The sequence below is a fragment of the Cuculus canorus genome, chromosome 9 (genome assembly GCF_017976375.1).
Source record: "Cuculus canorus isolate bCucCan1 chromosome 9, bCucCan1.pri, whole genome shotgun sequence".
Classification (NCBI taxonomy): domain Eukaryota; kingdom Metazoa; phylum Chordata; class Aves; order Cuculiformes; family Cuculidae; genus Cuculus; species Cuculus canorus.
The window spans coordinates 10,470,660-10,486,156 of record NC_071409.1 but is presented as its reverse complement, the minus strand read 5'-3'; the positions used below and the strand labels follow the sequence as shown (position 1 = coordinate 10,486,156).

The window sequence follows — 15,497 nt, the reverse complement described above, 5'->3', positions numbered from 1 at the left end:
TGGAGACTGCATGTTGTCTGTAAAGGCATATCAGCTTTTGATCCAAGGCTGTTATTTTCCTAATGTAACTGTGGAAACCTAACAGTATTCAGAAAAAGAGAAAGAAATTATGTATCAGAAAACTGATATGATGATTCTCCTTCATTTTAGACTTTACAAAGGGAAAAAGACTCCCCTTCTTCGGAAACATTCCATATGCTCAGACCCCCAAAGGTGTTGCTTTTTTTTTATTCATTGGTATTACATGCAGTATTATTCTACCACAGGAAGATAATTCTCCTCTGTCCACTTACTCTAAAGAAATACTTCTCTAACTTTCACTTTAGTCTTCTAACGTTCAAGTTTTCAAGTTTTTGCCAGGGACAGGTGGCAGCTGACCAGTTCAAAACATCTTAGAGAGGCTTGTTGTTTCCTCAGGGAGGTTTCTCAGTGCTTCTGAGGTCAAGGTGTGCTGAAGCTGTGCTTCCGTAGCTAAAATTGTTTCGCAGTCCTAGGAAGAAATAAAGGTCAAATTTCTAGCAGGTCAGCCGGGCCCCCTTGGCGGACTGCACAGTGCAGTTGTGGAATCGGTGTAATTTTAAGCTGTTTTTCTTGACCCAGACCCTCCTTATTCTCCCTGCTGCAGCTATTTTATGATTTGGTAAGTGCCTAAAACTGGGCACGTGTTTAACATAATAATTATCATTCTAACAGTTTAACTCTTTTTCAGACAAAAACATAGAAATACCAAAATAAAGAATGTCTTCATCTTCTGCAAACCTGAAAATCACAAACACTTCTGAAATGAGATTTTAGTCTGAAAAACAGTAAACTAAGAAAAAAAACCCTACCAAATCTAAATTTCTTTCAAACAAACTATTTTCTGCTACTGTTTCTAATCAAGAGAGTTTTGTTAATCTCTCCCGTTAATAGCTTGATAATAAAGCTTGTCACACTTGATATCTTGCACATATTTTGCAATGTTTTCTTAGGTGAACATACTTCGCAGTGCTCACCTGTTTTGTACCCCAATTTGAATATTCTTTTATGCTGTATTTGCCAAATTCATTTTATTTCAGGTCAATTCACCAGAAGGATCACATAGTGAATGCTCTGAAATAAGTTTCTTGTTCTGACTTCTATTAGCTCTTTTATTATTAGCTTGTTCTTTCAGATTTTGATCGGAAACTAAACCCTAGATGTTGGGTTTCGCGTATGAGTAGTTTCAATTTGAGAACAGGTGCTTCCAGTGTGTTGGCTTAGGTTTTCTGGAAAAGAAATCAATCAACATCTTCTCTTTTTTTTTTTTTTTTTCCCCTTTCTATAACTGCATGTAGGCTCACGCTATGGACAATACATGTTTTGACTTAATATGTTTAGAAAATAAATTCAAAGAAATGCTTTCAAACAAGAAACTCTGAACACTAGCTGGTGATTAGAATCAACAAATTGAAAATGAAAGATGATAAATGAGCAGCACATGTATAAAATGTATGTACAAGTGTGTGATACATTTTATGAAAGTACAGGCATAAACAAACTTCTTTAAAACGTTTTTGCGAAGATGGACAGTTCTGCTAATGACATTTTTTCTACTTGGTATAGGGTGTCTTCATGTACATTACCAACAGACATGAATTTGGAAGACTTATTTCTACAGCCAATTACAATACCTCCCACTACAACAATGACCTCTGGCAGATATTTGAAAATCCTGTGGTATGCATCTAATTAGTGATGAAACAATTACTTTTTTAGAAAAAAAAATTAAGTTTGTGTATTATAAAGGATTTAGGATTTAAAGACTTTACACGGAGAATGTTTGTTTATTATAAACTAAATATTGGTTGTGTACTAAAAGGTGTTCTCTAACACCTGTTGATGCCAATGACAATGTATCATCTCAACAAGCCAACTGATGACCAGAGTAAGGAGTTGGAGAAATAGCCTTAATGACAGGTTTCATAATTTTTGACGTGATGAGAACCCGCTCATTTATGTATATTAGAAATTCTTTGTTTCCAATGCTTTCAGTAGAGTAAATGAATAAAATATTAATTATTTTTAATTATTTATGAAGTCATTTGTTCTGTTTTGATGTTTTAAAATCATGGTTTTTTTAGGACTGGAAGGAAACCTATATAAATCCCAACTACTCAAAGATCTTCACTGATAATATAGTAGAACAGGTGGGTATAAATAGTTTTCTTAATGTTTGTGATGCTGACCAATAATACACAACCTCTTCTAGACTCTTTGCTTGGGGTGTGCCTTTCCCTATGGAGTCTCTTAAGGTCTAACAACCATGAATCGAAGGTAAAACCTCTTACAGGATATGAAGCAGTCTGTCTTGTTGGGTTTTTTTCTGCCTGCCTGGCCACTTGATTTCATGCAACTGACCTTGACAGAGCACTTCTAAGATGATAATTGTTGTACCAGTGTTGGATGATCAGTTCTGTGGCAATAAGGTACAGTGATTTAATGTATTCTTTAAGTAACCTGGATAAATCAAGAAGTTGTTTTTATATTTAAAACATATAAACATCCGTTAACAGTGTTAAATGTAGAAGACCAGAGTTATTAGTTAGAGCAGCCAAAGTACAGAATATTTCGGTACAGTGATGCAGTGGTTAATGCTGGATCGTATCTTACAAGGTAGCTCATAGTTTTGCCTACATTCTGTGAATGGATCAAGGCAAAAATTATTTAAAGGTATGTGAATTATGGCTCAGATGAAAAAAAATGATATTCTTGAGTGACCAAGAAAAGTGAAGATGTCCTTTTTTAGCAGTTGAAAGTAAAAGTTAGCTGTTAAAGCTTATCTCCACTGAGAAGATACATATGCAATTTTTAAGTTTGGTTTTTTGTCTTTTGATTTTTGGTTTCTTTTCCCCTTTTGTAGCCGTGTCCAGATGTGTTTTGGTTTCCCATATTTTCTGACACTGCCTGTGATGAATTGGTAGAAGAAATGGAACATTTTGGACAGTGGTCTGGTGGAAAACACCAGGTAAGTGTCAGCTTGTATAAACATGACCTTAAGGAGTGAGTACTTTCATAATAAGTCACACTGTACTAGAGCAAACAAACATTCCAACAATTGCCAATGACCTGAGACATCTGCTCTGTGGTATAAAATGCTTGGTCTACCGCACAGCTTGTTGTTCAGTAGATTTAGTGACATTCCTCAGTTAACCTTGAATGAACAAATTCAAAGACAATGGTGCAATTGCTGTGGTAGTTATCTGACAGTTACCCAAGATTGATCTTGGATACCTGTTGATAACTGTTAAGAGAAGTTTTACTCGTTTAGACTTTTCCCCCAAGCAGTTACTCGCAAATGTTAGGAGCTATGAGCTATTACCTTTGTGTTTGCAGAAAGTTCAAGGTATCCAGTAACTACTGCTAAAATCGGAGGAATATTTGTTGTGTTCACAAAGGTGATACCTTGGAAACCAGATAAATTACAGTCATTATTTTGCTGCATGGAGGACCCTCCAGAAAGGATTTTAACGTACTTTTATCTTCAAATTATTTCAACATTTATTACCATGTAAAGCTGAGGCCTGTACTCTCTTGATCTAATATAACTTCAGTTGTATCTATATCTCAACAAACACTACCCTGGGAAGCCCGTATCTACAGGCAACACATCCAAATATTGACTCATTGTTTAAAAGAATTCCAATTTTTACTCACTGATAGCTCAGCACTTTTTTTCCGCAGCAGTTAGCTATGAAATTGCTGTACAGCACACTCACGTATGCCCACTAACGCATTGCTTTGTTGCAGTTTTGTGATTCCGCAGATTTAAAATAAATATCTGTAGACGTGCCAGAAGCATTTCATGTCCATATTTTAAGGCTATTTATGGTGTTTTCATTAGGACAGCCGTATTTCTGGAGGTTATGAAAATGTCCCAACTGACGATATTCATATGAAGCAAATTGGACTGGATAATGAATGGCTGCATTTCATAAGAGAGTTCATTGCACCAGTGACGTTAAAAGTGTTTGCTGGCTATTATACCAAGGTATGAGTTTAAAACTTCTGCAGGTAATTACTGTGTGGCATGGCTGATTTTAAATGCTTTATTGAATATGCTGTATTTGGTTTGGTTGGGGAGTTTATACATGATGTAGCAGTAGTACTAGATAAATGTTGTTAACTCAGCTTTAGACAAAAAAAGCCCCTCAATAACCCCATATGTAGTTTGGAAGTTCCCATGTTGAAGTCTAACTGTATATTTTGTTTCAGGGGTATGCTTTGTTGAATTTTGTTGTAAAATATAGCCCAGACAGACAACGGTCACTCAGACCTCATCATGACTCCTCTACATTCACAATCAACATCGCTCTCAACAAAGTAGGAGAGGACTTTCAAGTAAGTCGATAGCTTACATAGAAGATTTTGCCATTTGAGTACCTAAAATTGTTTCCAAACTAGAACCCAAATGCATATACTTAAAGACCATGTTGAAAAGGAAAAGATGTGTGTTAGAAATTGAGATATATTATTCCTTCGTGTTCTTTCACAAGTGCTAAATTTACTCGGTTGCAGAATCCAGAACTGTTGATGCAGTCAGGCTGAATTGGTCAAAATGGTTTCAGATGGTGGGGGAGAAGGTTTAAAGAAAAACTTTGGAGATGTTAGCCATTCATTTTTAACACTTTTGAAATGCTTCATTTCTATGCAGTGAAAACCGATTTTTTCAAAATACTTTAAATAGTCACAAGTTTGCTTGAAACAGCTTCTTTTCTTTACAACTTTTTGATTACTCTTTTTTAGATTGGCCACAGAATTAAAATTTTCAACTGGTTGTTCATGTTTTTTTTTTTTTTTTCCAATATTTTTTTTTTTTCTCTAGTATTGATTCAAATAAAACAGTCCCTAGAGTATGGAGATAGACAGGGCAGTAGCAGTAATATCCAGCTTTTGCTAGGAGAGAAACTTAACCTGTTTTACTTCTAAACCTTATAATTCACAGTCTTACTTAACACCCATAATATTTGTCAAGCTTATGGCTTTAGAAAATACACCTTCAGTCTGAGAGCAATAGACAGGTTAATATTTAAGACTTGTTTAAATGCTATCCTGGATAGGGATGCAGTCCTGGAACAAGGCCTGTGAACATGATTTGCTTCTCTGCAGTATTATCTACAGTAAAGATCTGCTTGTCAGAGTTGCTGCTTGAATGAATTGTTTTCCAAGGGGTGCTAGAGCAAAGCAAGGGGAAATATTTAATTGCAAATGCATGTCTGTTTTGTATTGCTCTGAAGATGGTGTCATTTAAGCAACCTTGTTAGTTGGGATAGTAAAAAAAAAAAGATTATTGTCAACAGTCTATTAATAGCAAAGTATTTTAAGTTACGGGTAAATAAAGAGAAACTTTCTCTAGTAAAACATAAGGTAAATGTTTGGGTATTTGTTTTGTTTGTGTTTTTGCTACAGGGAGGTGGATGTAAATTTCTTAGGTACAACTGCTCCATTGAGTCTCCCAGGAAAGGATGGAGCTTCATGCACCCAGGAAGACTTACTCATTTACATGAAGGACTTCCCATATTAAATGGCACAAGATACATTGCAGTATCATTTATTGATCCTTAATTTTATTTTTTTTTGTCCTCTTCAACAGCAGTGTCTGATTCTTTACATAAACATTTATTTATAGATTTCATCTGGAAGATGGTGATAAAAGAAACAAGTTACTGTTCTTAGACAGCAAAGTTACTTTGAGGAAAAAGAATGAAAAAAAAAAAGAAAATGTTCTAAAGTTGCCGAAGATTTCTCAATATCCACTCTGAGCCTTGAGTCACAAAGTAAACAAGTCCTGCTAGTTTTTCCGTTCTGTATTAAAGAGTAGTAAGGAGGGAAAATGGAAAAGCATTTTATAATGAATCCCTTTATTTGTTGGAAAAAAAAAAAAAACAACCCTAGATATAAAAATATCTGAAAAGTTTACTGTGGTTTTCATCCAGTAAAGTGAGGTGGCTGAACTTTTTGTGGTGTGTATATTTAATACCAACCAATTAAAAATGACAGCATAAAACCAAAATAAAGTGAATCTTGTATACAGGTGTTGGGGATAAGCAATATTTCCATATGCTTGTATATGCTGAAGGGAAAACATCTCAGGAGCCTGTTTTCTTATTAATTTTCAATACAGAAATTGACACATATAGAAGAAAAAAAATTGTGCGGATGGAGCAAGGATTAAATAATTTAGCTAAGAAAAAATGGCTTATCATTTGTTTTGAGAACTCATCCTCTGGAAAATTTACTTTTCTTCACCAAGTGACCTTTGTGTAAAATGAGTTATTTTTCTAATGTGTAATTGCACCCAATTGATACTGGAAATTTGATGTTTATTTTCAGAATGCTGGTAAATTTTAATAATAGGTTGTTTTATAAGGATAGTTTTCTATGCTTACTTTAAATTACTTGAATTTTGTATCAGGAAAATGAAATGGTGGCAGGCTCACTTTTAATGCTAAGGGTCTCAATGTGCCATTTATTTGAAAGAAATTGGTTTAAAATATTCCTACTGTATCTACTGTTTGTAATTTAAAGAAACTTGAAGCTAACTGTTTCAAAGTCTACTGTGCCGAAGTGCACAATGTGTTGGAAAAACTTGTGAAAAATAAAGGGTAATTTTAAATTAATTAAATTTATGTTAATTAATTAATGTAACAGCTTTCACTTGACTGCGTTAAGTTATTTATTTGTATGTTGCCATTTTTCTTACAGAAATTTTTATTTATTGATGAATATTTTCAAAGGAACTATAGATAAGTTTAGATTGGAGATTTCTCAAAGTGTCAGTTTTTGGCTTTTTTACTCTGTTACTATTGAATTTATTTCTTATGTGAGTTGGTGTGTATGTACCAGATCTTGTATTACAGTTTCAGAATGGCACTACCAGTATGGATGTTTCTTGTTTTCAGTATCAACCTTCATTTTTAATATAGAGGCTTTCTGATGATCTAAGCAGTAGTTCACTTTTTACCTGCTAATATTTGAAGAAACTTTATATCACATTTCCTAAGCAGAAGCTTTATTTGGAGCTGGAAGGATTATGAGAGGAGTTCAAAGATTATTCTTTTGCCAAAACTGTGTGTCTGGTTATTTCCTCATTCTGCCGTCTTGAGGAACGGGTTGTAACCATAAAGTTACGCTGAAGCAAATACATCAAAATGGGATAACTTCAATAATGTACTAAAATGGGCTGGCTTGAAAAGGAATGGCTTTTCACAGGAAGTTATTTTCTTTCTTTTAATTTCTCTTTACACTGTCAGCTTCTCACCATTTCAGGCTAATATTTGGACATTGGTGTCCTTTGACTTTGTTTCCAGACATGTAACGCCTCTTGTCTTACCAAGTGTCTCTCTATATAGCCTGTGCTTAGGAAAACTTTATAGAGCAGAACATCTTCAGGCCTTCAAAATGAAAGCAGCCTTTATTAATCACCTTTTTCTGAGTGTTTGCCTGTGATATCTTAGGCTAAGTCAGAACAGAATAAATTCATAAATTTTTTACCACTGAATCAGTTACAGTTATGAGGAGCTTTCTTGAAAAACACAAAAAATGCAATCCTGTAGCACACAGGGGAAGTTCTTTTGCAGATTTTTTCTTTCATAACTTGTGTTTTAATTATGTATTTGTATTTAATTGTGTATTTTTCCCCCTCAACCAATATAGAGCTTTACTTACTGTTAAATTTCTGTGTTTCGAACTATTAATTCAGTTTGTCACATAGTGATGCGTAATGGTACTTTTACTGTGCTGCACAGGTGTTGGAAGGAAAAATGTGCTTACCATGCTCATGTTACTGCGATTCTGTCTTGTTTTTTCATGAAGTGTTTGCAAAGGCTAACAATTGCCTTTCAGCAGGTGGATGGCAACATGTATGGAAGCGTCCTCATCATTAACAACTTGGAAACTGGCAGATAACAGAAAAAAAGTTTGCTCTTAACAGTTCACCTGAATTAGTTCTGAAAGCTTTGCTGTACTGTTACATTAGTGTGTGAGTACATGAGCTCACACAGCCTAAGTGGAATTGTCGCTGTTAGGAAATTGGTTTTAGTTTTCATTACCTTTAAAAGCACTTTGAGACACTTGTGTCTCTTAATAAAGTTTGGTTTTGAGCATAGAAGATACATGGATCCACAAGGAAAGCAGCAACCTTGATTCCAGCAGTGTGTGAGAAACCTTGGGAGTACAGGGACATAAAGGTGCTCTCCAACCAAATGTCTCAAATGAGACATTTGTGAAGTATTTGTTTTGATGCTGCTTTCGTCTAGCTTTGTATTTCACTGTGAAGTACTCAAAGAGACTGTGGTGTGGGTAAGAATTGAGAGCAGTATAGACGCAAGAGAATTTCTGACTATTTTTAACCAAATTGATATAGCTTGTTTTAGATTCATATTCATGAATTATTCCAACTCTGATGCTTCTAAAAATTGTTCAGGGTGTTTGGTAGTATTTTATACACTTAATTATCTCTAACATTACTGTGCAACAAGTAATTCCAATATGTATCTGTCACTTCATTTTTTTCCCCAAAACTGTTGCACTCTTACTGTGAGCTAAGAGGAATAAAACTATGGTAAGCCCAAAAGAAGATAGATTTTCAGTGAGGCAATAATGAAATGTGTTTGATTGTGACTTTTTCTTTTGTAATGGCTTTCCCTCCACACCTGCTGTAGTCATGGAATAAATGTTAATTCGATGCAGGGCTTTCACAAAAGCTTCTTTTTTTGCAGTATGTAAGAAATAGGGAGACAAAGACATTTAAAGAAATGGAAAAGTCTAGAAAAGACCCTTATAATTCCTTTCTCCTCTGTGTGTGCGTTAGTTTACCTTTTGTCTTTACTCTTGAAAAAATTTGGTCAGATTTTTCTTTACAGCTGCTGCAATCAGCTTTTTAAAGAATATGTGCATTTCAGTTTCCTTTGATTTATTTGTGATGTGGTTTTTGGTGGATTCAGTTCTGAAAGAAGTATTTTTTTGAATCTTCACTCCCCTGCATCCTTACTTTCTTGCATGGCTGAGTAGACTGCTCTGCTATTTTTGTGAGTGAAAAGGAACATAATACCTGTCTTGGCAGATACCCCTGTGACTGAGGCATCAGATAAATTACTTGACTTCTTTTTATTATGGGATTTTTTGATTCCGTAGCCGAGCATGAATCAGAGAGCAGAGCCTTTATAAAATGTATTTGTGGAGTTGATATTGGCAACTCTTAGAGCTGAGATTTGCACTACTAGAGTTAACTGTAGAGTTGGAGGAACAAGTAATTAATTTATGACTGCTAGGAAGTCCCAGTTGTTCTGTTTCTTCCCTCTAGCCACTGCCAAGAAAGATAGTCTCTGACAGAAGTAAGTTTATAGCCAACACTGAAATTGAAATGAGAATTGATGGTGCGGGATTTTACTGTACGCAGATGGTGGAAGTGTCACTTCAAATGGCTTTCCAACATCATTTCTGAGATACTTTCTGTATCTTAATATAAAAAGCTATTCTGGATCTACTGAAGCAGATAGTCTTTAAAGTACTGAAGAACTTTGTTCTTGTGTGCAAATAAAATGTTAAACACAATTGGAAAGAGATGCTTTTATTTTCAATGAAACGTTGTTGTAATCTTTTTTTTTTTTTCTCCTTTCTTTAATTATCTTCCTATTTGCCATAGCTTTTAAGATCTGTATAAGTGCATCCCCCTTACCAGATGACTGTTTTCTTTTAGTGCATTTCAGGGCTGAGGGGAGAGCCAAATGAGGAGGGGATGGGCCAAAGCTAAGGAAAGTTCATTTTCTAGATTGAGCATTACTTCTGTGTTTAAAGAAATGCCCCTCAGGATTATTTTGTGCAGGAACCAAATGTAAGACCAGATAGCTGATAAAAAGTGTATTCCACTTAAGGTATTTAATAGAGTAAGGGAACAGTTCAAAAGCAGGATTTCAATCAGCATGGTTACAGCCTTTATTTGCATCAGTGTAAGTAGTATCAAAGTATCAAAAAGGAGTATCAAAGCTGAGAGGCTGGCCTGTGTGGAGAATATTGATGAGATTGCAGGCAGTGCTGCAGGGTTATTCCAAGCTACCTAGGCAGCTGAGAAAACTGTTTTTCTTGAAAAGGCTCATTTGTGTTTTGAGTCCTGTCTATGGTTCCCTTTGTGCTTGCCTGCTCCACTTACTGCTGGTTTACAGTTGTCAAATGTCTCTGAGTTCCTGAAGCTGGCAAGGGAGATGCATAGTAACACATTTATTCAGGATCTAGTATTTTGGCTCGAAACCAGAGTTCTTCTATTTCCAAGAATTTTGTTTAGCTGTGAAAGGAGTTGGTCAACTCCTAATGGCTTTGCACCATTTTGTCTGCACTGTTCTGTGAGCGGGGAGCAGAGAGAGGAGGAAGGCAGCAGAGCAAATTTGGTATAAACTACTTCTTTACTACACTGGTAGTAGAGATGGGGCATGAAAACATTGCATTTTTACAGTTTCAGGTGTAATGGCAGGCCATGTGAACAATACTTTAAGCCCATGAGATGGTTTACAATATGTAATACACTAAGACATCTGCATCTACCCTTCAAAGTGAGCTTAACTAACACTTCAGGCTTTAAGCTTTCTCGGACTTGGGTTGCTAATCTCTCACAATGTACAGTCATCCACTGGTGGTGTGTGAAATGGGAGATTGCAACCTTACTTTTTTACACTTTGTAGAGTAGTAATTTTCAGTTTTAAATTCAAGCTTATTGTTCTAAAGTATAAAGTGAATTATCTTCTACACACAATATGGCAGCAGGACTAACGGAATAACTTCTCAGGTCTTTATTCCTTGAAGTACCTTTGAGACTGATAATTATTATTCTTCTGCAAGGGGAATGTGTGTCCAACTACTGTTAATATTTGAATGATAGGTCTTTCACCATCCTGTGGCAGCAGCAGGGATGGAGAGATGAAGTTGGCAAGGGTACGTGAGCGAGAGTGCTGTATCCTGCTCCTATCCCTGGTTGCACTTGGCACACTGATTACAGAGAAATTTGAGTTTCGCTGCTGTAGTTGGATCCTACGCAGCTGACCTCAGGATGTGTGTAAAGCGCTTAGAGAAAGGAGAGCGTGCTTTGTAAGGATGAACTCTGCTATTTTAACTCCTGAATTCTGACAAGTCTCTGATGAGGATTTTATGGGGGGATTAACCTGTTTTTTTACCCAGAGACTTCTGATTTGGGCATGGTGGTGACTGAGGGCATTTCTGTAAGAAGCAGTGTCTCTTAGTGAGTTTGAAGTTCTGAAAGCACAAGGCCATTGCAGCTTTTTAAAGTAAGCTTCTCCTGTATGAAGTAAACACAGTGCATTAAAAGTTAAGGGAGAAGGTATTGAGTATAAGGTACTAAAAGCTAGTTTTTCTCTTTGGAATTGCTGGGTGAGTGTAAGAAGTGAGCGTGTACATAGTGCAGCAATGAACTTCTGGCGTAAGTCAAATTTAAAGACTTATCTCTGAATCACTTTTGCAAACTGTGATTCACTGGGGAGCCATTTCAAGCATTTGGTCATTCTTGAAAACACGTGCCATGTAAAGTAGAACAGGCCCTGGTATATAAAACAGTGTTCTGCCTTTAAAGTTCTAGATTTGCCTGTCTCAGACTTATTGTTGCAGTGCCATCATGGGTTGTAGAGTGGAGATCTTGATAGTGTTACTTACAAAAAGAGGAAACTCTCAGTTCTTGTCCTTCATTCGCATGCATGAGAGTATTTTGGCCATATGAGGTATACCCCCTTTTTTGTTCTCAATAGATTCCTTGCCTGTACCCCCATCACTCGGGCATACATTCACATATCTCTTTCCATCCAGACTGTGCCCCCTTTACACACGTCTCATGTGTTTGCCAGATGTCAACATTCCAGCAGGGACAAAAAAAAAAAAATAAAATAGAGGCGGCTGATGGCTTTTGCATAAATACAGGCTGGAGCAAGAAAGGCAGAGACAAGGGAGCTTTATTTTAAAGTGTTCTTGAAGTGTAGATTTAAAACTGCTGCCTCTGTGGTAAAGAAAGATGCCGTAGGATCAGAACTAGGGAGCTATTGTGTATGACTGAGATATACTCTGTAGAAGAGCATAGATGGTGTTTCCTGATTTAAGCTTTTTTTCTTGTAGTTTATGCAGGCAGTGGGATGAGATGGATGTAGAGGGCCACCAGCGAGTGCCATTTCTCAGCTCCCACAGGCGAGCCTTTTGTTCTAAGCTGTGTCATTGCTGGTGGCCATTGGAGTGGGTGACCCCTGCGATGTTTCGCTGTTGTGATGTGCATTTGGTGAAGGCTTTTTAGTTTTCATTTCATTATCCCTCAGTGTGTGTGTGTGTGTCTGTATGAACGCAAACCCGTGCTCAATCTTTGCTATAGCTTGGCTCTACCTTAAGTTTCTTCTACAAAGAGGATTTTTTTCATTTCTTAGGCTTGAAAAAAGTTTCCCAAATTCTAAAAATTATGGTGCACAGAAGAGTGCACAAACAAGCCTTTATTTTTCTTTAAATCTTACCGACATGAAGGGAATATGAACCTTCCAAGAATTAATTGATCCACATCAGATGTTGAAATGGCAAAAGTAGGAAAATGAGGTGTTCTTTGGCTGAACATAGCAGTGTGGGAAATGCTGTGCCTTTTTCGTCGTTAGGTAGACGTAATCTACCTGAAGTTGGATAACACAGGTGTGAAAGGCTGAAGGGAGATACAAGTATGTTTCCAAAATAGCTGTGCACAGGTGTTCTTGAAATGTCGTTTGAACAAATAAACGGATCTGTTCTTGGCAAGTTATTCACATTTTATTTACTTTTAGTCTGAAGGGAACAAAAGCACATTATAAAGCTGTAGCACAATTCAAATGCTGGGATTCAGAAGCTCATGAAAAATAAAAATAGATTGAAAGGATATTGCAAAGGAGAGGAGAACTTTGCAGCCATTGAGACAGCAAAACTACTCCCTCCATGGAATATTTTATGACCAGTACTCTGACAAGGTACTTGAGGAATATCATCAAAATACTGCAGCCTGAAGACCTATTTTTATACAAATTTAGCTTCCTTTTAAAACAATGCTAAAAAAATGAACAGGAAAAGCTCCTAGTTGTTGACTTTATGATACTATGAACTATATGAATGTGTTAAAAAATGAGAAGTAAGCACTTACCTTTTTTCAGGGAAATAGAAAAAATATGTAATCTGAAAGTTCAAACATAAAGAAATTCCTGTTGACAAGCTATAGGACGCCTGCCGTAAGCAAACCTTATTCTTTTTGCTGCAAATGCCCTTACGGAATTCTTTGATTTCTTTAGATAATGCACAAAGTAAATATGCACAAAGTTTCTTTAAATATGCACCAAGTAAAGCTGCAGCTTTTTACTAAAGCAAAAGAAATTGGTCTCATAAGGCTGGAAAAATATTTCCCTGCTTCACAAAGGATCTATAGAGAAGGGTACCCTGGCGTTTATTATAAGTAACTCATACATAAATACTGCTACTGTGTAGTTACTTGCATTTTATAAATGTAGGTTGGTTTTTATCTTTCCATATGCAAAAGTACTGCTTCTGCTCTTTTGGTTTTGATGTGTTTATCTTCAAGCTGAAAATGTTATGTGCAGCATGCTGTGTTGTAGTGCTGCTTCTTTACTTCAAAGACAAGCCAAGGAACCTCTTTTGGACTGAATGTCTTCCACAGAATATTTGCTCATGATAAAAACTTAGAGCAAACTTTCCTGGATTTTTATCTTTTCTGTTTTAAATACCTAAGAAGAGATAAAAGTGTTTATTTCTAATCATAAGAATATTTTCCTTTCACTAACAAAAAACCTAACCACTAAAGCAAACTGATTTGGGATTCAGTTTTGCTTTTCAAAAGGAAAGGTGTTTTTTTTTTTTTTTTTTTTTTGTGTAGCACAGCCAAGTGATTTTATACGAAGTAAAGTTAAATCTTCATGTGTAGAAAATGAGTTTAGAAAAAATGCAAGGTGGTGGAATTGAGTAAGCTTGTGACAACATTGCATATCATGGTCTACCACTCTTGAGAAAAATAGCATTAGGCGTAGAGTCTTTTTTCAGTTCAGTTGCCAGTCCAGAATGGACAGTGAAATATACTGATCGTGTCAAAAGGTAGAAGATCCTCTGGTGACTTTGATTTTCTGCTCTAAGGATCTGAAGGCCGAACAAACATCTCTCCTGTAATTTTTCACATCGGATCGGCTGAAACACTGAGGATTATTCATAAGACAGTTAATAGGAACTCCTAGGTTCTCCCTACACCCAACTTTGTATATTTCACTGTCATCAGCTTTTAGGTAACTTTGATTCATTATTTTCTGACTTTACTGTGCTGCCTTCTGTGTGTGTTTCTTGGTGGAATATCTCATGTCTTGGTACTCTGCTTGTATCATGGCATTTCTCAATACTCTGTGCCAATGTCTTTCTTGAATCCAGTGTTTTCCTAAATGCCTGTGGTCTACTGGTAAAGCTATTACAGAGATGCCTGCAATCCTTCCTTACCACTTTCTTAAACATTTCACTTCTCTCAGATTCCTGGAAATTGGTTGTAGATACAGAGCTTCTTTCTGTGATCCCACCTGGCTTTAGTTCAGCATGGTGGTAGCCCTCTGTATAAACTGAACCTTGATAAAGAAAATATTCATCCTTTTCAGCTAGCTTTCCAAGCTCCTAAGTTTTGAATTGTGATTGGGTTTTTTTGTTTTGTAGTAGTAGCAGTATTGTGATGTGGGGAAGGAGAAAACACTCCAACAACACAGCCATTGGCAATATAAAGGCTACTTAAATGTGAAGCATTGTTTCTTCATGGTATGCTTCTCCAGGCTCTGGTTCCTCTCTTTGTCTCCATCCCTCCTTCAGTTCAGAAATAAATGTTTTGAAACTGGATACCAAAGAAAATCTTTCCTTTCTTTTTATGTTCATGACTGTGTATAGACTTGGATGGATACTGGAGTAATGTTTCTGCAGTATCAATCTCAAAGAGAGGCTGCTGCAATCTTTAAAGGTGCTTTCTGTATTAATTTTCGTTAGAAGCTGGGGTAGAAGGCTACTAAAAAATTCAAATTTGCTAAACTTCAACCAAGAAAAAATGCTTATAATTTAGATGTGAGTTTTGGATAGTTCCACAATAACATTCTGTCTGCTAAGCTTCTGGTCATTTATTCCACTGTCTTGGGTATGTATAAAGTAATATACGACAGCAATGTAACTTAATTAATTTGGTGGTTACTTAACAACTGTTTGCAAGAATAATCTTAAAACCCCTATTAAATTAAAGGGAAATAACAGTAATTTTAACACAATTGAAATAGCACTATGTATGAACAATGAAATAATGAGATCTGTTTAGGGCTGTGCCAGCAAACAGCTGAATTTCTGCACATCGGACTTAAGCTGCTTCTTGGAAATTACTTTTATCAATTTAATTTCATGATATGTTCTATGAAGTCTCTTCTATAACTTGCCTGGAAGGTAAGAGTATTTAACTTAGT

At 36.1% G+C, this 15,497-nt stretch overlaps 1 protein-coding gene across 2 annotated transcripts in view; it reads left to right on the top strand.

Annotated features, from left to right (window-relative positions):
• Positions 1-15,059, top strand: part of PLOD2 (procollagen-lysine,2-oxoglutarate 5-dioxygenase 2) — a 58,381-nt gene extending 43,322 nt beyond the window's left edge. Inside the window, exons 14-20 of one of the 2 annotated variants that reach the window (XM_054074339.1) lie at positions 151-213; positions 1,585-1,698; positions 2,103-2,168; positions 2,882-2,986; positions 3,863-4,009; positions 4,234-4,359; positions 5,428-15,059. In XM_054074339.1, coding sequence (XP_053930314.1) covers positions 151-213; positions 1,585-1,698; positions 2,103-2,168; positions 2,882-2,986; positions 3,863-4,009; positions 4,234-4,359; positions 5,428-5,583 — 777 coding nt within the window. In that variant the 3' untranslated portion in view covers positions 5,584-15,059. The remainder of the gene's footprint in view (positions 1-150; positions 214-1,584; positions 1,699-2,102; positions 2,169-2,881; positions 2,987-3,862; positions 4,010-4,233; positions 4,360-5,427) is intronic. The other variant, XM_054074340.1, reaches the window with a different exon arrangement.
• Positions 15,060-15,497: the final 438 nt, after the last annotated feature.